This window comes from Triplophysa rosa, linkage group LG19, assembly GCF_024868665.1.
Source record: "Triplophysa rosa linkage group LG19, Trosa_1v2, whole genome shotgun sequence".
Taxonomy (NCBI): Eukaryota; Metazoa; Chordata; class Actinopteri; order Cypriniformes; family Nemacheilidae; genus Triplophysa; species Triplophysa rosa.
In genome coordinates this window covers 2,066,822-2,093,471 of record NC_079908.1, presented here as the reverse complement: position 1 = coordinate 2,093,471, position 26,650 = coordinate 2,066,822, and the positions used below count along the sequence as shown (strand labels likewise).

At 41.2% G+C, this 26,650-nt stretch overlaps 2 protein-coding genes across 4 annotated transcripts; one reads left to right on the top strand and one right to left on the bottom strand.

The window, feature by feature from the left end:
* Nucleotides 1–8: 8 nt before the first annotated feature.
* Nucleotides 9–7,088, bottom strand: LOC130570340 (arf-GAP with Rho-GAP domain, ANK repeat and PH domain-containing protein 1-like). Of its 2 annotated transcripts, none has more exons than XM_057360607.1 (11): nt 6,954–7,088; nt 5,897–5,979; nt 5,761–5,810; nt 5,345–5,567; nt 5,100–5,204; nt 4,774–4,899; nt 4,608–4,668; nt 4,387–4,507; nt 4,108–4,265; nt 2,454–2,560; nt 9–2,354 (listed from the first exon to the last, which is right to left on the bottom strand). In XM_057360607.1, the coding sequence occupies exons 2-11, from the start codon at nt 5,977–5,979 to the stop codon at nt 2,039–2,041; spliced, it is 1,350 nt and encodes a 449-aa protein (XP_057216590.1). In that variant the 5' UTR covers nt 6,954–7,088; the 3' UTR covers nt 9–2,038. The 2 variants fall into 2 exon arrangements, with proteins under 2 accessions (XP_057216590.1, XP_057216591.1); XM_057360608.1 differs by having other exon boundaries at nt 2,226–2,364; nt 6,954–7,087.
* Nucleotides 7,089–13,570: 6,482 nt separating this feature from the next.
* ddx46 (DEAD (Asp-Glu-Ala-Asp) box polypeptide 46) lies at nt 13,571–25,911 on the top strand. Of its 2 annotated transcripts, none has more exons than XM_057360812.1 (23): nt 13,571–13,629; nt 14,488–14,673; nt 14,759–14,836; nt 14,950–15,031; nt 15,505–15,673; nt 15,784–15,995; nt 16,742–16,852; nt 16,965–17,130; nt 17,627–17,747; nt 17,843–18,018; nt 18,119–18,240; nt 18,354–18,432; nt 19,501–19,583; nt 19,994–20,158; nt 20,440–20,602; nt 22,019–22,212; nt 22,294–22,431; nt 22,731–22,880; nt 23,220–23,450; nt 23,572–23,790; nt 24,145–24,289; nt 24,874–24,947; nt 25,366–25,911. In XM_057360812.1, exons 1-23 carry the CDS (start codon nt 13,613–13,615, stop codon nt 25,411–25,413), a joined length of 3,129 nt encoding a protein of 1,042 aa, XP_057216795.1. In that variant the 5' UTR covers nt 13,571–13,612; the 3' UTR covers nt 25,414–25,911. The 2 variants fall into 2 exon arrangements, with proteins under 2 accessions (XP_057216795.1, XP_057216796.1); XM_057360813.1 differs by lacking the exon at nt 13,571–13,629 and adding an exon at nt 13,664–13,873.
* The last annotated feature ends 739 nt before the right edge of the window (nt 25,912–26,650 follow it).

The following is a 26,650-nucleotide window of genomic DNA, read 5'->3' as shown; positions in this document are numbered from 1 at the left end:
TAAGGAGTTGTATGCCAATTTGCAATTTGTCCAGTAGTTCAAAGGGGGATTTTGTCAGGGCCTTCAGAACAATTCCCAGATCCCATGCGGGAATTAACCGAGACTGAGATGGACGCAATCTACGAGCCCCTTTCAGGAAGCATTTGATAAGAGGTTGAGAGCCCACTGAGCAACCTCCATAGCCTGAGCGGCAGTCAGAAACAGCTGCTACATACTCCCTCAGGGTCGACTCTCTTAGTCCTGATTTCAACATGGACAGGACATATAACAAGACTGATTCTATCTCAACAAGAAACTCTCGGTGCTCCACACGACCAGTCCACCACTGCCCTGACCATCTGAGGACACCACAGTCTGGCCTTAAAACTTACCTTTTTAGACAAGCTTTTAATTTATTTGAACTTATTGTTTCTTTTCTTCTTTTGCTTCTTTTGTTTTTAATTTGTAGCACTTTGAGATTCTTGTTAATATAAAGTGTGTTATAAATAAAAATGAATGATTATTATTATTATTATAAATACACAGATGCAGGGACAAACAGGAAATGAGACACATCTGAAACCAGTTAACAATCACAAGACACAAGGTATGATGGGATATGGAGTCCTTATAAAACAGGCAGAAACATAAAGCAATATGGCGCCCTCAGGTGGAGACCCAGGGCAGTAGAAACAGGCTGTGACAGGATTGTCAAAAATAAATCTGTCAACAAAATTAATAGAAAAGCCCACAAAATCCAAGATATGATTGCAAAAAACTTGTGTGATGTCTTGTTTATTTATCTATATTATAATATATGTTTACATGCTTTTAAATTAAATTTGTGAAACGGTGAAAACTTGTTTTTGTTTGTACTCTCAATTTTACATAAAGTATAATTATTATTACTTTTAAATTACTATTATTGCTTCATTGAAAGAGTTTACAGACTTCAATATTTGTTGGGTATATTTAAAGGTTTTCTGCTTTAAATGTTGAATAATTGCCATTTTTAATTGCAATGTGTTAAGTGGGTAATAAAACACGGAAAATAAGTGCTAGTGTTTGTATTTATTTACCCAAAGATAACAACTTTTTAAATTTTATTTTGTTTTAATATTTATTATTATTTAAGGGTGTTTTTTGAAGTTATGTGGCTCTTTTAGATTAATTTAAGGAGTGTTGGTGTTGGTCTTGTCTTGGTCTCAGCCCCTCAAAGTCTTAGTCTTGTCTTGGTCTCGAAACACTCTGATCTTGGTCTCGGTTTAGGCGTTCTTGACTACAACACTAGTACTCTGTACAATATATGCTAACAATCATTTACTTTTTCTTGTGTCCGCATCATTCTGTGTGTTTTTTACATTTACTTTGTACTGTAAATAAACTGCAAAAAAGAAACAATTTATTCTTTCACACCCTGTCTACACCAGATGCCGATTTGTTGTGTCGTGTAGCATCCAGTGTGGACATGATAATGGGTTCTATTGTCTTTTGCCCTGTCACGCCGTGTTACACCTGCGTTACGCAAGTCTCCTCACATTATTTCTCATAGCTGCCTCACAACATTCCACATTGGCCCATTAAGGGTTGGGTCTTTATCTATTGATGTGTTATGAAACACATCAATATTCATGGCCATTGAAACTCCATCGCATATGGCCTTTCCACAACAAGAAGTATCTTACAAAAGTTAAATCACTACATTGTTTTATGTGAATGAGTGAGCAGAATGTTTTTTTACACCTTGTCGCAAAATCTCTAGCCTACAAGATTCAATACTCAAAAGTCTTGTGAATATATGTTTAGTTTGAGTTTTCTGACCTTATTTCATTGACTGTAATAGTCCCATTAATATGTTTATAAACAACTGAAAAAAGCACAAATGTCAGGACATGTCAAAACTTCTGAAGGGCCCCCAACCCCCTCAGACCCCAGGGGGTTAACCGTTTTTAAAACTGATTTTCAAAAACTCATCATCAGAGATGTCAATATACTGTATATTTCCCACTGTGCCCTCGGTTGGGTTGATTCCCTTAAATGCTGCTTGCATCTATATTTGTTATTGGTTCTGCAGCATAACAAAACTCACCTGAATTAAGGGTTCTGTCCAGACCTTATTATCTAGTTTCAGACTTCGCACTTTGGACCTGTTACTTCCCATGGATCTATGTTCACCTGCGCAGTCCTCGCAGATGACCACCAGCAGATTCACAGATGCCCATTCAGGGTTAGCAGCACCACAGTCGGCACAAACTTTATTCCAGGGACTCGACCACAGCCGATTGGCCACCATACTGCAAGACAGTGCGCTGCGGATCACGTCATTCAGGCAATCCAGCCACATAGTCGCCTCTTTAGATGTTTCTGCAGAGAAACTGTACAAACCTGTTAAGTTACTTTGTGACAACCTGTAAACAGAGCATAGAGACAGATAAGAGACATGTAAGATTTAGAAACTCTTACAGAATACTCACTTAAAGGTCCTGTATGGTGTAATGAGACAAAAGGTGTGGCGGCCAGTCAGCTTCACGGATGCTATATTCATAGATACATATGTCATACCGAGACCTAAACTGAAGTCCTGTTAAACAAAAAGAAAATTCAATACGTAAACTTTGCTTTGTAAACTAGAAGAGTAATGTATATTGGCATAGTTATAAAACCACAGATTTTCAGTATGAAGCGTGCTCCTTTATCTTCACTTTGTGTCAATATTTTAACACACTGTCAAAGACATGATTCACCCTAAAATTTTGCCATGGCAATTTTCTAGAACACAGGAGCATTTAGCAGAATGTTTACATTATTTTTGCATACAACACAACAGAATGTGATATCTGTGTTGGAATAACTGAAAATAGTCATTTTTATTGCTCTTAAGGAATGTAAAACAAGATTTGTATTTTTCAAAAGGATTTTCTGATGGACGGTAGCCTATGCATTTGGTTTGAAGAGATACTGTAGCTGTCCAGTGTAGGGTTGCACGGTGTACCGGTGCTACGGTAGCATCGCGATGCTAAAGCTTCAAAATACCCGCCATGCCTCGGTAGTATCGTAGTACCGTAGTTAATGTTGCATATGCGCATTCAAATTTATTTGAACACTTACATCTGCCTTTTTGCGGTGTTTATCTCCTAAATGAATGTGTGTTTTGAATGTCTCGGACGAGTTAATGATTCAAATTGGTGATTTGAACGAGTTGGTTAAATGATTCACTAACTCAGTGGAAAATTGAAGCCACCTACTGGCCGTTTTAGTTCTGCATTTAAAGTAAGCCTAATATTTTCCTTTATAAAGACTGCTGTATCAATGAAATTTGTCCAACATTGAATTAGTTCCTGCGTGAAAAATGATCTAGTGTACTTTAGTATTTACTACAGTAAACTACTAAAACTCATAGATACTAGTGTTTTTGAGTCTTATCATAGTAAATATTTAAGTATACTGCAGTATTTATAGTATTTACAAATGACTAAATGTAAATGTATTTGCTACAATTTATCCAATTACTACAGTTAATACAACAACATATTCTAGTGCAAAGTATAATACAGTTTACTATAGTAAATACAAAATGTTTCATCTAAATCTGTGTTTTTTGTATAGATTTGAATTATATGGCACAGCATTGTGATATTACTTGGTATCGAGATACTTCAGCTGGTATAGTATCGTAAGACATGTTATGGTACCGTGACAACCCTAGTCCAGTGTAGAGACCTCTATGCATGAAAAGGTTAAAGACATAATAAAATCAAAATGAAAGCTTTGTAGCTTGGGTCCGCATGCTTTAAGACCATCTTGATGCTACTGTATTCTTTGATATGTTCTGCCCAAACTTCTTTTTCACTTCATGTTTATTCAGTAGATAACTTGTCAACACAGAAATGAAACTGTGCTCAACAAGCAAATTCACTGAGCAACTGATATTACATATTTAGTGGATGTATAAAGTTAGTCCCTCACAGTCACCACAAATTAAGTTAACAACCAGAAAGTATCACAAAACAAAACGTATTTCTTTGGCTTTTACATTTTATTTCCTAATGCAATGACATCCAAAAAAAAGTCACAATCACTGTTCTCTTTCGTTTTCAAAAGTTCACAAAAATAAACAACACACCACACCTCTTTATTGCTGTAAATCCAAAGGTTATGTCCACAGATAGCTGCATGCACTTTTTTCCGTGGATCTTTCATGGTCAGTGGCCCATGCTGTTTGGGTGGAGCGACTGGTTCCCCCCCACGAGAGGCAAGGAGAGATGACACCCAACCCTTTTGCACAGCTACACATTTACACAAAACACATTTACAGCAAAGTAAATCTAAGTGTCCCAAGTCTGCGATAACAGACTTGATTTTGTTTATAAGTATACAATAATATTTTCATATTAAAGTTAAGCTTACCTTCACTGTGAGCCATGAACTCAAAGTGTTTTTTCCTAAAGTAGATAGAGAAGTGTCCGTGATCATGCCTGCATATGTTGGTGATGCTTGTTACATGAAACACATATTCTGTGAACTTGTCCTGAGACACAATAAACATTATATTTGTGATTATACAAGTAAGAAGAATGATCAATGAAACAAATGTTTTATTCAATATGACATCATGGACAACAACTCACTGTGCGTTTTTTCCAAAGTGACATGAGCTGACCATCTAGAGTGGCCCAAAGGACATTGTGCCTACAAGACAATGCTGTTTTATAATTTCATAATCTCTTTGCGCTTTCAATTGTTTGCACCCATTTATCACTTTATAGATTTATGTGATTATATAGAGTTTGTTACTTGCGTCCCTTCCATACGTCCAGCCAGCTGGATTGTGCCACCACACTTTCACAATGAGATGTAGCAGCTATCTTATGTAACCGCGATAATGTCTGCTTCCTTCTGCTCACACGAATGGTAGCAGCACTGCACACAATTGGGCAATTTGGAATGCTATGAAAAGTCTGTTAGCACAGATTTTTTACATAATACAATGAAAAGGAAATACAATCAGTTTACCCTCATGAAAACAGTTTAGAACACTCCATTGTTTTTATTTAGCATAAAAAATGAATTATGAGACACACAACCAGGGCTCTATTTACCATAAACTAATCTTAACATACCGTGGTTTATTGGGCCTGTCGGGGTTCTTCTGTGATTTGGGATCGTGACACATGTCTTCGCTTCTAACAAGCCCTATTTGAACATCCATCATCTGGTCTGTAGAACTACAGAAGAGGTTATCAACATAGGGCAAAATTAATTATGAGAATTTATAGATTTTACTCAATGATGTATTTCTTGGAACATGCCATCTTTTAAACAACAACAACAAAAAACAAGGAGAAAAGCAGTTAAGAAACATTACCCTGCTTTGTTGGAATTCTGGTGCTGCTTACTGAGAGATTTTGGTAAATCTGGGGACACTTGGTTGAGAGATTCATTGAGAGATTTTGGTGAGACTGGAATCACAGTGAAATCCTCACAAGCTATAGAGGCAGCATTTTCTTGAAGGCCAGGAGAGGCAGAGATGGTATGCAGTTGACTAAATGGCTCTTCCACACTAATCTTATGTTTGTAATTAACCTCTTCTGTGAAAAACATGAAACATCTTGAGGCAAAACCCAATATAAAATAAGGTGATGCATAAATACTATAGTAACTGAAAGCTGAGCCAAAACTGACTTTTTTTGTCATACAGTACTTTAAAAAAAGATAAATTATGGGAGTTTTTTGTACTGATAAATAATACTGCTGTTGCGGAGAAGTCATAACAAAAAGTACCTTCAAAATTCATCTTTGTATCAGCCTGAACATCTGGACCAACACCATCACTGTAAAATATTTGAACGTAGTAAGCTTGTTTTATCCATCAGGGCATTAAGTACACAGTTATAGACCATAAACTCCATCTTCTCACCTTGTTGATGCACCCATTCCAAGCAAGTATCTTGCTCGTGGTTTTGGCACAGGTATCCTATCAGATAAATCTGATACAGACATCTGTAATGATACAGTGTACCTCTCTTTTAGCGGTGTCCAGACTTGAGAGGGTTACATATTCCGTTACAGTTAAAACTTACTTCATTAAAAATATTCAGGAACTTAATCAAAGCACCACAATGTAAAAGTAATGAAATCTGATTACATTTGGATTCCTTCAATGTCACATATATAAATACAGTCAAATATGAAATATAAAGAAACATTATGGATTTGGTCAAAAATGTAAGATATTTGATGCAAAATATAACCTGTTTAAGAAAATGTCATATAGTTGTAACCTTTAATAAGTGTTATTTTGCAGCTAGAAGGAATATTAGTTTGCACTGTTGTTTGCATGTTCATTCTTTGAAAACAAACCCATTTTTTTCCATAAATTGATAGCATTTTCCCGCGGGCAGCATGGTTTCTCAAATAGCTGCAATTTATTCTGCCTGAGATGAGGTGATGGCTCACGTGAGTCATTACTGACAACAGAACCAGGGATTACTGTATAACCAAGCAGCACTCAAAAATACTTGTTATTGTGCCAAATTACTGATTTATTTCAGTTTTAAATGAAACCACTGTAATCTTAATGTAACGAATTATAGACAGTAACTCGTTTTTGTATCCTGATTACTTAATGCCGTTACTCCTCAACCCTGGCGGTTTCATGAATGTTGTCAAGATTTCATGATAGGTAAAGAATGTAAGCACCAAGATTAAGACTGACTGTCAATTGCATATATAAAACTACCGCACCTCCAATTGTGTGTTGCTGATATAAAATTTTTTACATGTCAATATTTCACGTTACATATATCAAAGGCCAAAACATTTATGGATAGTTCTTCCATAGTAATACTTATAAAACAAAATGTTTTCATTTGAGTTCATTTGGGCTGGTGTTAAAAAGAGGCGGTCAATGCTCACTAAAGTTAAATCAAATAAAACAGATCACATTAAAAATACTTTTAGAGGCTTTTACTTACCTTGAAGCAAGCGTGAGGTGTTCCTAATGAGACGGTGTTTTCTGTGTCTCAAGTCTTACCGGTTTCCCTACTCGAGCACAAGTAGATGGGTTGGGTTAAAGTCAAGTGAACTTAAGCCTATTGGCGCAACAGAAAGCAAACAGGAAAGCACATACAGTATTAGATAGACGTTATTTAATAGACACTTAACCATTTTTACAATTTGAAAGTCTAGATGTTGTTTTGGTAAAGCATACATGACTTTTGCTCTTGGTCTAAAGTTATTTTTTCTTTCATAAACTAAAAATGTAATACATGTGTTACGGCCCAAAGTGTTTTGCGTGTTTGTCCATTAGATGGCGATGCTCCGCGATTTTGGTCTCAGTCAGAACGGTCTCCTTCAGGAACAGGTGCGAGTGTTACTTGTGGGTCCGTGTACTTAGCGGCCAACGGATTTTCATTTTGAAATTAGAAAAACAAAATCGGGCATCAAGCTTTTTTTTGCGTTGATTATAGAAAACGGGAAACGAAAAAAAAACCCGTTGTCCATTTTTTTCAATTGTGTTTATAAATGGTAATCTGGAATTAAAATACACGTGTGAAAAAGTCTCTATTTGTGCAGTTTGTTTGTAGTGACCCGGAAGTGGAAGCTATGGAGTAGTATGATTAACCGTTCTGTTGATGTCTTTGGAACATGTCGTTGCACGAATATGCAGGTTTTATTACAGAAAAAGAAAAGGTTACAACACGAACACAAATGCCACCCCATGAGTGATGCAGTAGTCATTCCCTTACGAAAATTAAACATGTTTTTTTTTTGTGGTACAAGTGTAGTAACCATGGTTTTTTGGTGCATTGATTACTTGGGGCAAAACCATGGTTACTACAGTAACCATCGTTCACTATGGTTTTTACAAAAAACATGGTTTTCAAAACGTCTCCGGTTACTGTCGTAACCTCGGTTCCCTGAGAGGAGGGAACGAGACATTGCGTGCAACGCTAGGGGAATCTCCTTCGCCAAACTTTGCTGAATCCTTATTGAATAACACCAGTGAAAATAAAATGTAACTGGCCAATGCCGGTCAAGATGGCGCTTAGGGGCGTGCGCCACCCCTATATAACTCGCCGTCTGGACCGCATTCCTCAGAATCTTACGACTGAAACATTACAGCGCGACGATCTGAGCACGCGAGCAGGGCAGTTTACGCAATGTCTCATTCCCTCCTCTCAGGGAACCGAGGTTACGACGCTAGGGGAACCGAATAAATTCACGCCGTGAGAGCAGCAAAGAGTGAAAACTCTTTCTCCCCCGCATGATCAGGATAAAAGAGGAGAAAAACCTCCTCCTTCAGCCACAGGGCGTAGCCTCGAGCACGAGTATCAAGCCCATTGGATCCCGCGCAAGTGGGAGCCAATCCGATCGGTCCTAAGTTTTGGCAAAAATTTTACTTTTTAGTGTGAACTGAGCTGTGATGCCGCGCTAGGTTTAGAGCGGCAGGACATACAGCAAATAAATGATGTTAAGGGTGATAGATAGCAGTGCACGGAATAGCTGGGTGCCTGCTAATAAGAACTGCCGGAGGCAGGTTGCCCCCGCCGGAGAAAAAGGACACCTAGTAGCTCGACGAGTGGAATTGAACGGGGCGAAAACAAATACTGTCATTCCGCATAACTGTCTCAAGTCGCAATACATACTGATCCAAGCTATGCAGAAAGCGTCGTCTACCGGTTCATAGGCGTAGATGCTACAACTCCCCCACTGCCTATACGACATAGCTGAGCCGTTAGTCGCTACAGGCAGCTGTGGGTGGTGCCGAAACATGCAGCACTTGTGCCGCTAGAAAGGACACATCCAGCCTGTAATATCTGGCGAAGGTATTCTGCGAAGACCAGCCGCTGCTGCACAAATGTCCTGAACAGACATTCCCCCTGGGGGAAAGGATGGAACAAAGGACTTCTATTGCCACGTGGTTAAGCCATGCGGGCCGATCACGAGGCCGGCAACTTTCTGCAGGACTGCCTTTCTGAAACCTTTTGAACAATTCCATCTCTACACGCGCATACGGATATCGGTCCAGCACAGAGCTTGCAAGTATCCGTTTCTATTTATAGAATAGCTGCGTTAAGTCTGTGCCTCTTTGTTAAAGATGATTTTTATTGGTGTTCAGAAATCGCTGCCATGCCCTCTCTCTTTCTCTCTCAGCGCTTCCTAGCGCATTTCAAGTTTCATGTATTTGTGTGTGTTATGCTATCGTCATTGTTTTTGTTATCATGTAGAGTAGAGTTTAATAAACAACCATATATATTCATTTGTGATGGGTTTTCTGTATTCACGCTCACAAACTTGGTCCCTTCTACTGTGTTTCGATTCGCTACCTTTGCTCTAAATCCTGTTTGGTAAAGTCACGTTACTTATAGCCATGAGATAATGTAAAGTGTATAATATCATTGAGGCATTCGCTGGACGAATGCATACAAGTATTGTTATGCTTTATATTACTAATCAGAAACCGTAAAATATGTATATTTGATCACTAAACTAAACTAAACTAAACTAATTCCTTGACTGAAATTGATGTTTTAATTAACTCATTTCATGGATATGATCTTGAAAGATCTGGTGGAGAACCATATTTGGTGAGCTTTGCTCATCAATATAATAACGTTAGCTAAAACCGCTACAGCAGACACAAGCGCAAGCAGTAGGACGGTTTTTAGGGAGAGCTCCCGCAGTCCCGATGATTGCAAGGGCTCGAATGGAGGAAGTGAAAGCGCCTTTAAAACCAAGGCTAGGTCCCAGGGCGGCACCGTAGGAGGGCGAGGGGGGTTTAGTCGTCTCGCGCCCCGTAAAAATCTCACCACCTAAGTATGCTTGCCTATCGAGCGACCGTCAATCGGAGGGTGAAAAGCGGCAATGGCAGCGACATAAACTTTCAGCGTAGGCGGCGAGCTGTCGGCGTCCAAGCGCTGCTGCAGAAAGGCTAGAATGTCAGATATGGGGCATAGCTCCGGATCGAGCCCGTTTTCCCCACACCATTTTACAAAAACCGCCCATTTAAAAGCGTAAAGGCGCCTCGTAGAGGGAGCTCGTGACTCTGTGATAGTATCCATGGCACAACTCGCTAAACTCCCCAGGGCTCCCTGCCCCCGTGAACCAGCCACACGTGCAGACGCCACAACTCGGGGTTGGGGTGCCAGATTGTGCCGCTCGCTTGGGTCAGCAGATCCCTCCTCAGCGGAATCAGCCACGGAGGCGCTGCCAGCAGCTCCATTAGGTCGGGAAACCACGGCTGATTCGTCCATCTCGGGGCGATCAGCATCACGGCAGCTTTCTCTGTTCTGATTTTGCGTAGCACCAACGGTAAAATCTTCACTGGTGGAAATGCATAGAGGCTGGCTCTCGGCCAGGGGGTCGTCCCTCGACAGCATGTCCGCTCCGCAGTTCATCTGACCTGGCACATGCATCACCCTGATGGAGAGCAGGTGACGATCGGCCCAAAGGAGGAGTTGCACAGCCTGCTCGAAGAGGGCTCGTGAACGGACACTGCCCTGTCGATTCATGTATGACACTACTGACGTGTTGTCCGTACGAATCAGTACATGTTGCGACTCGATGTGCGGGAGAAAGCACTTGAGGGACAAGAAAACCGATTTCAACTCTAAGCGGTTGATATGCCACTGTCTCTCTGACTCCAACCAGGAGCCCGAGGCCGGAGCGCCGTCGCACAGGGCTCCCCATCCCGTCAGAGACGCGTCCATCGTAACCACTTTCTGCCATGTGATAGGACCCAACTGGACGCCGCGGCGATACATGTCGGGGTTGCGCAAAGGCTTCAGGGTGTTTAGACATCCGCGTGTTACCGCGACTCTCACGTGCCCCGCTAACCAAGCATTTCTCGGCACGCGGGACCTCAGCCAGAGCTGGAGGGGACGCATGAACAACAAACCGAGGTGGCACACTGCGGTTGCTGACGCCAACAGCACCAGAAGCCTCTGAAACACTTTTAGCGAGACGGGACGTCCCAGACTGAAAAGGCTCAAGGTCGACGTGATATGTTGAACGCGCTCTGGGCTCAGATGAGCGCGCATGGTGATAGAGTCTAAGCACACCCCCAAATACACGATCGACCGGCTGGGGAGAAGCACGCTCTTCTGTCTGTTCACACACAGCCCCAAGGCTTTCATGTGTGAAAGGAGCCTGCATACATGGGCATCGAGCATCTCTTGCGAGTGGGCTAAAACTAACCAATCGTCCAAATAATTCAGAATGCGCATACCGCTCGCTCTCAGAGGGGATAAAGCCGCATCCACTATCTTTGTAAAAGTGCGTGGAGCTAACGCCAGCCCGAAGGGGAGCACCATGAATTGGTGAATCAGAGCTCCGCCGAGAGAGCTCTGACTCGCGGTAACCAGAGTATGAGACGGGACATAAGGCGGGATTGGTGCATCGCCGTAAAGCCGGGGGTGCGACCAGCTTGGCACAGGATGAGACAACAGCAGCTCGCGGCACGGAGGCGGCTAGCTTGCTGTGTTCATCAGAGGAGGAAGATGCTCTGATTGTGAAAATGTGACACAACAACATCCATAACATAATCATTCTCTGTGTCGCCCGCAACCGCTAGGGGGACAGACGAGAACCTCGGACTCTTCGCGGGAGGTCGCCCGTCGAGCACGTTCCTCCTCCAAGCGAACTCATCAGAAACTCGGCTTCGGCCCCGACGCCGAACCTCCCCTTGGGCGACGATCCTTCCCTGGGCCGTGGCGCTTCCTGGGCATGTCTCACCACTGTTTGGGGAGAACCGCCGGTTCGGGAGCTGCGGAGGGGGCCGCGAGCGTGGGCTGCTTCACCGGTCTCTGCACCGAGCGCGCAAATGAGGATCGGTGACGCGAAGACAGCTGGGAGGGGCGTCTGGGGAGTACCTGGCTCATAGCGCGCGAGCGCTTCTGGTCCTCCGTGAAACGTTGGATGACGGCATCCACGGCATCCCCGAATAGACCAGATAGAAACAACGGAGAGTTCAGGAGGGCTCTCTTGTCCGCCTCCTTGAGATCTGTGAGCGTCAGCCACAGGTGACGGTGGAGTGCAACCATGAAGCCCATGGTGCGGCCGATGGCTTGGGCTGTGCGCTTAGTGGCCATGAGCGCGAAATCTGTGGCCGCGCGCATGTCCTTAATGCCGTCCTGGTTAGGTTCTTCCCCTTCCAGAGAACGCAGCAGCGGAGCCTGGAAAACCTGGAGGACCGCCATGGTGTGTAGAGCAGAGGCAGCCTCCCCAGAGGCGGCATACGCCTTCTCTGCTATGTGGGCGGTCATCCGGCACGGTTTAGACGGCAGCACCGCCTCGGATCGCAGCGATGATGAAGACGGACCCAGGTGCACCGCAATCACCTGCTTGACGGCGGGAATGCGCGCATAGCCACGGGCTTCCGCCCCATCCACCAGGGAGAAAATGGCCGATCCTGAGGCGTGGGTGCGTGCCGACTGGGGCGCAGACCACGCTTTCACGACCTCCTCATGGACATCTGGGAAAAAAGGCACGCGTTTCTTCTGGGCGGCGACCCGGCTGAAGAAACCACGTGTCCAGCTTACTCCTCGCCGGCTCGTCGGGGGAGTTCCACTCGAGGCCAAGGTCTTGTACGGCCCTGGTGAGAACACGGACGAGCTCTTCGTGAAGCGCGGGAGGGGCATCCCACTCCGCCCGCTCCTTCTCCGACGTCGCTAGCTCCTCTGACCCCGACAGATCCCTGTCCGAAGCCGCCAGCGACATGAGCTCGTCTTCATCTCCCGAAGCACCAAACTGGATCATCTCCGTAGCTTCATCAGCGGGACGGAGGCTCTCATCCACGAAGAACACTGGAGACCCGGGGGCCGAGAGCGATGACGGCGGTCCAGCTCTTTATCTCCCCGGGGGGGAGGGGCGGCGGTCCCGCCAGTGGCTCGCTGGCGGAGGCGATACGATGCCTAACAAAATCTCCGAGGGCGGTGACTCTCCGAGCCTTAAGCACTTGCACCGGAAGGTCTTCGCAGTGCGGGCAGTTAGACTCAGAGAGAGCCCCCTCTGCATGGGCCAGACCCAGGCAGAGCACGCAGTGTGAGTGCGTGTCCTGCGGGTCGATGGGCCCCGAACATAAATTGCACATCGGCATACCGGAACACACGAGCAAAAGGATCCGATGAATTCCTCTACTCTGAAGCGTATCCTCAACAGCATGCAAAAGATGAGTGAAGGAGAAAGATTCTGAGGAATGCGGTCCAGACGGCGAGTTATATAGGGGCGGCGCACGCCCCTAAGCGCCGTTTTGACCGGCATTGGCAAGTTACATTTTATTTTCACTGGCATTATTCAATAGGGATTCAGTAAAGGTTGGAGAAGGGGATTCCCCTAGCGTTTCACGCAATGTAGAGAGACCTCTCTCGAAAGGGAACTGCCTGCTCCAGGTCTGCAGACTCCCCCTTCTCGTGAAACTGGCCAATAGACTTTTACATAATATTCTTGACAGTGTATATTTGTTTATTTATTCATAACTTTGTTTAAATAACACATCTTTCATATCGTTAAAAGTTTTAAATAAATAAAAATGAAAGTAGACATTAGACATTAAAAAGCTAAAGTAAAATAACGAAACAGCGGAAGTTGTCATCGTTCAGCATCCGGTGTGTGCGGAGTTATCAGCGACATCATGGGAAGAGAGTCTCGGTAAATTTTAGCACATTTATTTACATATGTTTCATTTCTACTTTTAGTAGTGTGTTTAAATTTTCAGAAACATATGAATAACATTTATTATTAAAATAGTTATTCACGATATGAGACTGAAACGTGTTTGTGTTGCACTGCTGTATGCTAACTACACAACAAACAACGAGTTTCCGTAACTGTATTTTTATTTATTTGAGATCTTTGAGAAGCTCTTAGTTTTGAGACTTTACATGTATTACAGGTAAGCGCATTGTATTATAATGACACGATTACAGATGATCAAATGTGTAAATAGCGTAGAATTCCTATACGCATTTACTACAATATTCTGTTGTATACTGATTATAATAATTTCTACACTTTGTAAATGTGTACCATAGTATACGGTAGTATTAACTAAAGAAACTAGTTGTGAATTGATTGATAAGCTCGTAAATATTTTAGTATTTACTGGTGAGGTTCAGAATTCAGCCATTTTAAAAGCAATAATTTTAGAAAACATACTCATGTGTACTACAATATACCGTGGTGGTCAAAGTTTACAGATACCTTGGAGAATCAGACATTTTTAGAAAATCTAAGAAAACTAAGAGGAATTCTGAAAATCAAGTTTTATTTTTAATTTAGTGATGGCCTAAACAAGTTATTTCACATCACAGATGTTTACTTAACACACAGTACATTTAAAAGTCAGGTTGATGAAACCATTTAAGATGATAATTGGTGTAAATTGCTGTTATTATGTCTTCTGGGAAATGTATATATTTTATAGCTTTGAAGGGAATTACTAAATGAACTACTAATGAAGATATATACAAAATATATTTTATAATATATGGATTATGTTCATCGCAGACATTACAGGAAGCGCTCCGGTTCAAGGGGGAGGTCCGGCAGCAGATCTAAAAGCCGATCGCCTGACTCAAAGCGGTCTAAGAAAGATGATCGGGCTGGGTCACGGAACCGTGAGCGAAGCAGAAGAGAGAGATCACGCAGCCGAGACCGCCGCAGATCACGCTCCAGAGACAGAAAAAGGCAGAGGTCACACTCGCTTCTAAACTGCAGCCTCATTTCTTATATTTAGTGTAGTTATGTTTCATAATATTTGTGTCTCACCTCTTTCTAGGCGCTCGAGGAGTCGGGACAGGAGACGCTCGAGGAGTCGAGACCGCAGGAGGAGCAAGAGCCCGGGCAGAGGAAGAAGGTCAATATCAGACACACCGACACAACATATCCAGAATCACCAGAAACATTTCACTGCTGACCCTTCTTTCACAGTGCTTAATTCTGTTCATTCATTGTCTGATGTAATACCAGCAAGGAGGAGTCTGAGAATGGAGAGCAGTCAGCAGACAAGAAGAAAGTAAAGGAGGAAAAAGAAGAGGAGAAGGTTGAAGATGTGAGTCTTTTTGTGGGGAAATGTTTACTTCTGGAAACGAATGCTGCTAAAATCACGCTTGTAAAGGTAGAAAGCTTTTTAGTATCAGTGAAATAAAATAAGGAGCACAGGATGCAGGTAAGTTGTGGAATTCATGACTTTCTGTGTGTTTATCATTTTTGTGATGGAAGTTCATCATGAAAATTAGCGTTCGCTCATCTTTGATGCAAAGCATATGTCCTGTGGTGTGACCTAGCAGATATTGAGAAAACAAGCTGTTAATATATGATTTTATGTGATTCATATTTATGTATATTATGTAATATAAAATAAAATAAAAGAGATTTATCTTAGGCTTAGGTTTTTTTTCTAAAGTTTTGCTGTCGCATTATAGGACACATTTACAGTAAATTTGTCAACTACCCATGCAACAACTTGGTTAATTTTGTCCAAGTTTGATAAGTAATAAACCTGAAAAACTTTGACTTCTGCAGCAAGAGTTTGACCAGAACACTCTGGAGGAGGAGATGAGAAAGAGAAAAGAGCGTGTGGAGAAGTGGAGAGAGGAGCAGAGGAAGAAAGCCATGGAGAACATCGGAGAAATCAAAAAAGAACTAGAGGAAATGAAACAGGGCAAGAAGTGGAGTCTGGAGGATGATGATGGTCAGATTTTCTTGATTATTCGGTTTAAAAAACAAACAGAACTTTTGGTTACAGCTATGCTCTTACAATGATCACTTTCAAAGCAAAAAACCCCTTTTCTGTGTGTTCAGATGATGACGAGGAGCCGTCAGCCCCTGTGGATCAGGAAGGCGAGGAGGAGGAGGAGGAAGAGGAGGAAGAGAAAGCCGCTGAGATAGACGTGTCCGAACAAATGGAGGAGGAGACAGGAGAGGAGCTGGACCCTCTTGATGCCTATATGGAGGAGGTGAAAGAGGAGGTCAAGAAGTTCAACATGGGCACCATGAAAGGAGGAAATGACAAGGTCAAAAAAGGATTTTTCATGTTCTTTATCATTTTATTTAAGAACATGTCATTCCAAACATGTATGATTTCTTTTGGATGTGCAGCAGAATTTTAAGATAAAAGGGTCTGTTTGTCACACAGAGCTGTGACTTCAGGACACTTGAAATTTAATGCATGATACTTTTGTCGTTTAGTTTTATTCTGCGGAAAAGAAACATCTCCTTTTGTCACCCATGCAAAATAAAATCATACCGCTGTAGAAGAAGCTTTCAATATAGACTGTTCTTAGCGTCAACATAAACGAATGTTATTGCGCATGCGCGCGTGCATGGACTGCCCTTAACTTCCGGTACACATTCACAAACAATGGAGTGCCTGTAGATTGTTTCTGAAAACAATCAAAAGAAACCGAGAAGAACTGTTACTCGGCTAAACTTGTCTCTCCAATAATTTGACATTAGACTGCGATACCAAGCTCAATGTACCATACGGTTTCTTTAAATGCGACCATATACAGGAACCGTTCAACAAATTGTTTATTTAATAAAATGAACATACAACCAAATTCAACAAATTGTTTATTTAATACAATTATTATACAGTAAAATAATACAAATGAATATTAACATAAATTAAATCAAATATAAATAGTTATATTATTAGACACTAGCCAAACACAAACCGGAAGTTAACTGCAGTGCGTACGTCCGTTGAAAAGGTCTACAGTTCCTGCAGAGCTGAGAAAAGTGGCTTATGTTTTAACAGAAAGGAGGTATGTCTGTGACCAAAGTGATGACCGTTATGAAGACGAAGAAGATGCCTCACACTATCAAGAAGAAAGGAGAGCTTATGGAGAATGATCAGGATGCCATGGAGGTACTACTGTAGTCATTATCAAGTCTCTTTCTCACACACACACACACACACACACACACACACACGTACATAGAGACATTTGAACGGGTTTGTTTGCTGTCGTGTGTGGTAGTATTCATCAGAAGAAGAAGAGGTGGATCTGCAGACGGCCCTCACAGGCTTTCAGACCAAACAGAGGAAAGTTTTGGAGCCTGTTGATCATCAGAAGATTGAATATGAATCCTTCCGCAAGAACTTCTATGTGGAAGTGCCAGAGCAGGCTAAAATGACTCCTGAAGGTACGGTTGAAGAACATCATTAAAACAAATCTGCATGTGTCGCTTTATTGATAAGGTACTAGTACTAGTGTGGAGTTTTAAAGGATGTTCTCACAGCTAGTTTGAGCAGATATATAATGTGATGAACACTCCAAATGATCTCAGATCCCTCTAATAGGACCCACAGGAGGTTCAGGTGGGGCTCATAAAAAGAATTTCATTATGAAAGGTGCCATTCAAAATACCGCCATATGTACAGTTTTGAACGGGGTTATTTTTGTAAATTCGCTAATAATACTGTGTTGTGAACTTTATGTAAACCTGTTATGTGTAACATAACTTGTTCAGGGCGGAACAAAATCAAAACATTAATTCCACTTATTTTTATAACAATTTTTAGACTAGGCAAGGTGTATGTTAACTTATGACCATCACTGTGTATATATAGCCCGTCTGAACTCATTTAATTAAAGAAATGCATTTAGATTTGCTAATAGGTTTGGTTGCTGTGTTCCAGAGGTGAATGAATACCGCCTGGAACTGGAGGGCATCACAGTGAAGGGCAAAGGATGCCCGAAGCCCATCAAAACATGGGTGCAGTGTGGGATATCTATGAAGGTTTTAAATGCACTGAAGAAGTGAGTACTGTCTGCTTGACATTTACACCTGGAAGTAAACATGAGTTGTAACCTAAATTTGTCATTGTCCCTTTTTCCTCAACCTTGACAACAAGACACAATTATGAAAAGCCAACCCCAATCCAAGCCCAGGCCATACCTGCCATCATGTCAGGTCGTGACGTCATCGGCATTGCTAAGACGGGAAGTGGAAAAACCATCGCCTTTCTCCTTCCTATGTTTCGTCACATATTAGACCAGAGGCCAGTGGGAGAGGCTGAAGGTCCCATCAGTACGTTCTCATCATCTCTTTTTTATCACACTCATCCTGATAATAATAAAAATGTCTGGTAGTGATGTTGTTTGTGACATGTCTGTTTTGTCTGCTAAAGCTGTGATAATGACCCCCACACGAGAACTGGCTCTGCAGATCACTAAAGAGTGCAAGAAGTTCTCCAAGTCTCTGGGGTTGAGGGTGGTCTGTGTGTATGGGGGCACTGGCATCAGCGAGCAGGTACACACACTTTTTTTTGCTCACTTATTCTAGTAAAACAACACTTAAATTTGATCTCTTACAGAGAGTCCATATGAGTAACTCGGCTGTTGGTTTGTTTTTGTCATACCCAGATTGCCGAGTTGAAGCGAGGTGCAGAGATCATTGTGTGCACGCCAGGAAGAATGATTGACATGTTGGGTGCCAACAGCGGTAAATAATAATATTTATAAATAATAATAATATAAATGTGATGTGTTGCATTCTATTGTCCTGGTGAGATTGAGTTGTTTGTTTACTCACTCTTTTAATGGGGGACAAAGTTATGAAATGTATTTGTGGCATAGTGTTACTTACTGCAGGAAACTATTTAATTGAACATTTTTAAAAAATTGTGAATAAACTTGAAAAAGTGTCCTGGGTGGATAAGGTTACTGACATGATTCCTATGTTTGGATGTAGACATATCAAAAACTGTTGTTTCAAGTTGCCAGATGTTGGCAGTTTAATATAATCATGACAGGAATGAAATATCAATTTAGTTTACCAAATAATAAGCAATTCTGTCAAACTGAGGTGAAAAAAAGCTATATACTGTATACAATGTTATATTGCATTGTTGCTAATACAAATATACGTGTTGCCTCATTTGCTTCCCATGTAAGTGTATTATAGTGCATTAGGACCAACCATCTTTACTTACTGTAATATTTTACTTAAGGGAAGAGCTGAATATTTTTTCCATCCTGATCAATGTTATGGCACAAATGCTGTGGAAATCTTGACAACCATATAAACCTTCAGCAGTATAAGGGCTAGTGTAGCAAACGGATGACTCTAAAAGCAGGTAGGTGAAGTTAAGTTATAGTCACACCTGTCTGGATTATAATGCCGGATCTGATGTGACGTAATGGCATGCCGTGAGAAAAGCCTGTAATGGTTTTGTTTCCACACATGCGAGGTAATCTCTAATATGTTTCTTTCGTAGGTGAAAATCCGATCAGATAATGCTTGAGGCGGCTCCATCTCTTTTAATGTATGATGTGGCTCTTATGAATTTTACAGGTTCTCCGTGCCCCTGAGATGGTACGCAAGTCCAGAAAAACCTGGCAGGAATGTCATTTCACCCACTGTTGTGTTTACATAAGAGTAACTGCCGGTAGTCTCAGATCGAACCTTTCTTGTGTTAGCCAGTTGTTTGGTTTTCAGCTGCTTGAAAACGCTCCTTTTGTCCATTTCATTTCTTTTTCTGATGAAATGTGTTTATGTATGGCCACGCAGGTCGAGTCACTAATCTGCGTAGAGTGACGTATGTGGTGATGGATGAAGCAGACCGCATGTTTGATATGGGCTTTGAACCACAGGTCAGTCTCTCTGGAATTGCTTTAGTGTTTGAATTTAGATCATCATAACAGTACTTAACAGTACACAGGACACAAAACTTTGTATACAATACACACAGTAGCTTTGTGTGACAAAAAAAACATTTGATACTCACTTATAATCTCCATCGAGAGCTTTAATGTCCTAAATCGTGAGCAATCATTGACTGTAATTGCGTAGAAAAGAGCATTTAGTATATTTAGTAGATATTCAGATTTTGTCATTTTGCTTTCGATCGTTCAAAGAGAACTGTAGGTTGCAGTAACGGGTGGATGCTAATGACAATGAATAAATCTTAATTATAGATATGACTTGTTTTAGTTTTGGGTGAACTCTTTAATAATGGGGCAGTTAGAGTTGGCTTTGAATTCAGTGATTTGGTGAATTGCAGGTGATGCGTATCATAGATAACATTAGGCCTGACCGTCAGACCGTGATGTTCTCCGCCACCTTCCCACGATCCATGGAAGCCTTGGCCCGGAGGATCCTGTCCAAACCCATCGAGGTGCAGGTGGGGGGCAGGAGTGTGGTGTGTTCAGATGTGGAACAGCATGTGGTAAGTCAGCACTTAAATGTGGTTTTGGTAGAAACAAGAATGTTTTCCTTTATTGTGTCTGCATTCTGTTCCTTCTCTCTTTCTGTGTCATTTTTTTCTCAGCTATCCCCTACAATATCCTAAAGGATTTTTTCTTTACTTTAAAGACAAAATTTCACACATTCATCATTTAGGACACAATACAAACGTTCTTGATCTTGATAAGCAGAAGACTGAAGTGTAAATTGATGCTGGACACTGTAATCTTTAGTGTAATCTTTTTTAATCTGCTGCTTTAATAGATTGTAATAGAGGAGGCAAAAAAGTTCCTGAAGCTGTTGGAGATTCTGGGTCACTATCAGGAGAAGGGCTCTGTCATTATCTTTGTGGACAAACAGGAACATGCCGATAGCGTCCTCAAAGACCTGATGAAAGCATCTTACCCCTGCATGTCACTACATGGAGGTATAGACAAAATGAACTTGAAATGTAATTGTCTTGAACGTCAATGATGAAATCAGGGTTAAAACACCTGGCAATGATTGCAACGGCTGGATGTTCACCCAGGTGTAAAAAAATGTCTGGTCAAAAAAAGAACCTAAAGTCCTGCTTTTAATTTATATCTGTTGCAGCATTTAAAGCATAGCACACATCTGAGAATAAATCTCGCGCCTAGTCAAGGGTACGTGTAAGTGAAAGGTTGAGGCTTTGCAAACAGCAGGATTTTATCTGATTAGTTTTGTTTCAGCAGCGCTAAGTTACTCAATTAATTTTTGCTGCAGTTATGAAACAGAAGGGAACAGAGCGCTGCTTCATTGACTGTTATGTTCTGACAAAACTTCCTTTTTTAATCCTCCTTATTCTTTATTGTTCTGTATATACTTACTCAAGACTTCTATAATTGTTTCTACGCTCAGCTTCTTATGACGTCGCTGCTTGATTCTGATTTCAAACTAGAGATCGACCGATATATTGTTTTACCGATATTTAAGCATTTTTCCATAATCGGGTATCTGTTTTCTAATATCTGATATACCGATAAACGCCGCCATCTTGTGGCCGTTTTGAGAATTGCGTGCAGGACCACCATTGCAGCACAGCGTCTGAGGGGAGGGGAGACTACAACACAGCAAGTTACTTGCTTTTCTGTAATTAATCAACTTTATTTAACATTACAGCCATTTTTGCACAAAAGAGATGTTACACAAATGCCTAATATGCAGTTTATGCTAAATATGTTAACATCTACTCGCGTTTGTGATCACAGGGTTTTGTTAAACAGGATTCATTAGGACTTTAGTCCAAAAAAATAGATCTTTGACACACGTTTACTTAACATTTGTTTAGACGGACCAATATTTTCTATGCTTTTTCCATTAAAAACGCGATCTGTTCAACTCTGTCGCTGTTGTCTCCTGGGTCCTAAATTACACCTGATTGCTCACGACACAGGCAGACAGATGATTCGCTGATTTCTCTTCTGACAATGTATTTATTCCAGTATTATTCAGCGAATTATTCTTCACTCTTTTTAGCCTATTAAACAGTACATATACTGTACATTCTAAAGCTCTTATTTAAAATGAATGATAAAATTTCAGCAAAATGGATACGACTCCCCTGCCATTTACGTTCATTAGACTTTCTACATTTATTTTGCCTACTGTTAACATTAGTGTTGCTGCTGCTTTATAAATTAAAACAGTATAACAGTCAATAAATATCGGTTCTGCATATTGGTTATCGGGAACATAATCATGCAAATAATTGGTATCTGTTATAAAAACTCAATATCGGTCGATCACTATTTAAAACACAAATATAACTCTTAAGTGAAACGTGTCGCATGTGTGATAAAAGACTGCTGTTCTGCTCACACAGGCATCGATCAGTACGACAGGGACAGCATCATCAATGACTTTAAGAACGGAGCGTGCCGACTGCTGGTGGCCACCTCAGTGGCCGCACGAGGGCTGGATGTGAAACAGCTCATTCTGGTGGTCAATTACTGCTGCCCGAACCACTACGAGGACTACGTCCACCGCGCCGGGCGCACGGGCCGAGCAGGCAACAAAGTGAGTGAGGATAGATCAATGACGCGTTTCATTGAGAAGCAGCAGCAGACGGCTAATTCAGGTGTGACTGTTGTGTTTTAGGGATATGCGTACACATTCATCACTGCAGAACAGGCACGGTACGCCTGTGACATCATCAAAGCCCTGGAGCTGTCCGGATCGCCGGTACCTTCAGAGCTCGAGCTGCTGTGGACCAGCTTTAAAGAACAACAGAAAGCTGTAAATTATTCTGCACTGTCGTGTTCTCTCATACTGACTACAAGCTGAAGAATGTTTGACTTTCTAGGGCAGAACACCTCTGTGTTTCGATTGTTATTTCTGTGTTTTGTTTGGACAATGAATTAATTCCATTTTGTTTAGTCTTACAGAGAGCAGAATATCAGAGAGACTTGAGGGCAGGGTTTTTTATTTAGCAGTTATCCTGAGCACCCTAACAACCACTCTGAACACCTTGCCCTGAAACGCCCTAAAGCAACGCCCTGAAAACCCACTCACAACACAGATTGTTATTCCCGCAGGAGGGGAAGACCATCAAGAGCAGCAGTGGATTCTCCGGGAAAGGATTTAAGTTTGACGAGACTGAACATGCGCTGGCCAACGAGAGGAAAAAGCTGCAGAAGGCTGCGTTAGGCCTGCATGACTCTGATGATGAAGACACGGCTCTGGACGTAAGTCCTTGCATGAGCAACATTATTCTCAGTAGCCGAGTGAGGTGTGAACATACTCACATTTACATTTTGGTGACTATTCACCGAAAGTCTTTTCTAAAGTTAAATAAAATAAAACAATGGCACATTTGACATCGGTAACCATTAAACATATTATAGATCCAACTATGGATGGGTTATATGGATAGAGTTTATTGAATAATCCTAGTTGCGTTTCGATGCTCAGTCAAACGTTATCCGACTAGAAACACATTCAGCAGGTATTATCAGTCATTGATCTTATGTCCATTAAGTGAAGAGTGAAGGTTGTGTGATGGTGAATGTGTTGTGTCCCTCCAGATTGATGAGCAGATCGAGAGCATGTTTAACTCGAAGAAGCGTGTGAAGGATTTCTCTGTTCCGGGAGGGGCTGCGGGTGCCGCTGGTGCTGGGGTCACCGGAGCTGTGTCCGCTGTGTCAGGCCCGAGTAGTTTGGCCACCCCATCTGCTGGAAACATCCAGAAACTGGAGATCGCCAAGAAACTCGCTCTCAAAATTCAAGCACAGAAGAATCTCGGTGCAGAGGCACAGGTAAAAAGATTAGCAACTACGCAACACGGGTGCACATTGATGTGACTACCTATTGACTACATGTTGGCCATTAGTCGTCATATTATTGAAGATGTCAAATCAAATTCTTTCTCATATTTAGGATGTGATGCAGCAGGCGACAAATGCCATCCTGAGAGGCGGTACGATGATCGCGCCCTCCGTCTCAGCCAAGACCATCGCAGAGCAGCAGGCCGAGAAGATCAACGCTAAACTCAACTACACACCTGTGGAGAAACTGGAGGAGGAGAGGCAAGCGGCCGAGGCCACTGAGACCGTGAAGAGATACGAGGAGGAGTTAGAAATCAACGATTTCCCCCAGGTGCTTCAATCTCGACAGACCCTGCTAACACTGAGAATGAGCGTGTTTTGTCTGCGTGATCCAAGTACAATGATAATCCACATCATTAGAAGTTCAAAACATTTCATTTCTTTAAATCTTTAAATGACATACAGTACATTTAAGTTAGAAATGTTATAATGTCATTGGAATTTTTATGATCAGTTTGTGTATCCTTGTTGCAGTTTTCCAAAGCACCTATACAGAAAAACATGACTTAATAACAATATTAGACATTTGGGTTTAACATATTATGTCATGTGTTTATTGTCGTGTTATACGTTTGTTTGTGACTCGAGAGGGCAGGTTCGCAGTTAACCGTCTTTTGTTTTGCAGACGGCTAGATGGAAAGTCACATCTAAAGAGGCCCTTCAGCGCATCGGCGAGTACTCTGAGGCGGCCATCACTATACGAGGAACGTACTTCCCACCAGGCAAAGAACCCAAAGAGGGAGAACGCAAGATCTACCTGGCTATTGAGAGTATGTCTATACAAATAAGTCTTTGTTTTGGGTTGCAGTGAGCCTCACGCTCACCTAAGCATAGTTTTAAACACACAACCTTAGACAAGTTGTATGATTTGGTCAGCTGATAAAGTTGTCAATCTTAGACTTGGTTCTGCTGAAAGCAATCACATCCTGCTCTCCAGGAGTGACTACAGGATTTTTTATAGGGTTGGCCAGGCAGGGACCAGCAATTACACTGCCCCCCAGCCACCCCTGTTGCCTTCAAGTAACCTGTTTACAGAATGAATGTTCGAAAACAGAGATTGCCTTGTGTTTACACTGAAAGTTGTGTCAACTCCGATGTTTACATATTGTACTTGTGTGTTTGTGCGAATGTTCCAGTTATGTTTCAATGCTATATGTTTCAGTCAAGACCACTTTGGAAAACGATGTTTACATCTTGTAAAATGGTCTATATATTTGCAAGTGTTTCATTCATACGTATATATATATATTTTTTTGAATGGTGTTTTTTTTTAGGGTGTCTGTCTTTGCAGAGGTGAGGCTGATATAGCAAATGGGATTTTCTTGTATAACTAATTCATTAATTTTTTTAAAAGGTGCAAATGAGCTGGCTGTCCAGAAGGCAAAAGCAGAAATCACACGCCTCATCAAAGAGGAACTCATCCGCTTAGTGAGTTCATTTGTCTTCTCTTTTATTTTGTAAATACATTTTTCTGCATAAAAAAATGATGTTATGACAGTTGAAATTAGGAGAATAAAGTTGTGACAGTGTAAAATGAAAGTTGTGAAATTTCGAGTGTGAAGTCAAAAATAGGATCTTGGGAATACAAAATAAAAGTTGTAATATTTTGAGAAGAAAGTCAGTTACAAGAATAAAGGTGTAGCAGTACTAGAATAAAGTTGTAATGATCTGTGATCATGCTATGCACAGGCAAGCTCTATAGGAGAAACTCTCAAGTTTATTATCATATTGTTAAGACTTCATTCTCACAGTAAGAACTATATTTTAAACTAAAATGCTGTTGTATTAACTTAAATCTTGTTTGACTATGAAATTGTCTTACTTTTTCTTGTTTTTTACATTTCAGCAAAACTCCTACCAGCCAACCAGCAAGGGACGATACAAGGTTTTGTAAAGTGGAAAGAAGAGGATTATCCCCGTGTTTCTCTTTCAATTATACTCAGCTTTTTGTTATGTGAGCCGATTTTTTGCTACTCCAAAATTTCTGACACATTCTTTTAGTATGCATCTTTCATGCTGAATGTTTTAGAAAAGGGCCCTGCATAGTGAATTTCATTTGCAAATAAAGTGTTGTTTTCCTTGTACATGTTTGCTGTGTAATGTTAATCCCTCTATTTGATTTTAGCCATTTTTTTTTGTTTTTCTTTCCCGTCGGTTCTTTTTTAGTATGATTGTTTCAGATTTTTTTTTCTTGAAAAGGTAGCAGTCATGAATTGTATTATTTTAATTAATCTTTATGGTTAATCCATCCAGTACATGTGTTTGGTGTATTTTGAGTTCATGTGTCGTACATCAGTCTGCACTCGAAACTTCAATGATTATAATTTTATTTTATGCTGTAGTTTTCTTTTTTATAACAGAAAAGACAAATAAAATGAGTTTTAACTGGTAATGTATATCCAAACTAAAGTGAATATCAGTTTCATAATTAAACGGCTCCAAATGCACATTTCAAGAAATGCTTAAAGAAACCAATAGTGAAGAGTGACATTTCACATCACGAATTATATCATCATTATTATAAGCTTACCATTGAGATTCTGGGTAAGTATTTATGTATTTGTTCAATTTCTTCCAAGAAAAATTAATAAAAGTATAACCATTATCTCTGTAAATCGTCATAATGATAATTAAATATGTGAAGTATGTGCTTTGTCATCAAGTTAGTCCTTCACACCCATTTACATTACGGCAGAGCAAAGTGTATGCTACATGCCTTTATACAGTCAGCGCAAACAGTTATTGGTCTTTACTGCACAGCGCTGAGAAAAGTAACCGTTAGCATGTTACTTACAGAAAGTGAATCGTATCAGGCAGGGTCTGAGCAATAATTTACTGCGAGAAAACTGACAAACTTTATTGGACATTGAATAAAAAAACTAACAGCAAATACGTATATTATTATGGGTCCGTGTACGTCTTGTTAGTTTGATTTTCAATTGGAAACTGAACAAACAAGAACGAGAAAACAGCACATTTGTTCGTCTTTTCGTTCGGTAAAAAAAACGTTGTTTTTTCGTGTTTACGCTCAAGATTAGAAAACAGATAAACGGCTTTAATTCTCGTTTTACACATGTGGGCGGGAAGAAACGCTCTCTTTCCGCGGATTGGTCAAGCAAATACCATCCCTG

What these genes read in the sequence shown, in the direction of transcription:
- LOC130570340 (XM_057360607.1), bottom strand. Translation starts at nt 5,979, where the DNA reads ATGTCTGTATCAGATTTATCTGATAGGATACCTGTGCCAAAACCACGA. An exon ending in GGAATGGGTGCATCAACAAG is followed by an intron (nt 5,811 to 5,896) that starts GTGAGAAGATGG and finishes AATATTTTACAG; the next exon opens with TGATGGTGTTGGTCCAGATG. An exon ending in GACAGGCCCAATAAACCACG is followed by an intron (nt 4,900 to 5,099) that starts GTATGTTAAGAT and finishes AATTGTGTGCAG; the next exon opens with TGCTGCTACCATTCGTGTGA.
- ddx46 (XM_057360812.1), top strand. An exon ending in TGAAAGGAGGAAATGACAAG is followed by an intron (nt 15,996 to 16,741) that starts GTCAAAAAAGGA and finishes ATGTTTTAACAG; the next exon opens with AAAGGAGGTATGTCTGTGAC. An exon ending in GATCTACCTGGCTATTGAGA is followed by an intron (nt 24,290 to 24,873) that starts GTATGTCTATAC and finishes TTTTTTTAAAAG; the next exon opens with GTGCAAATGAGCTGGCTGTC.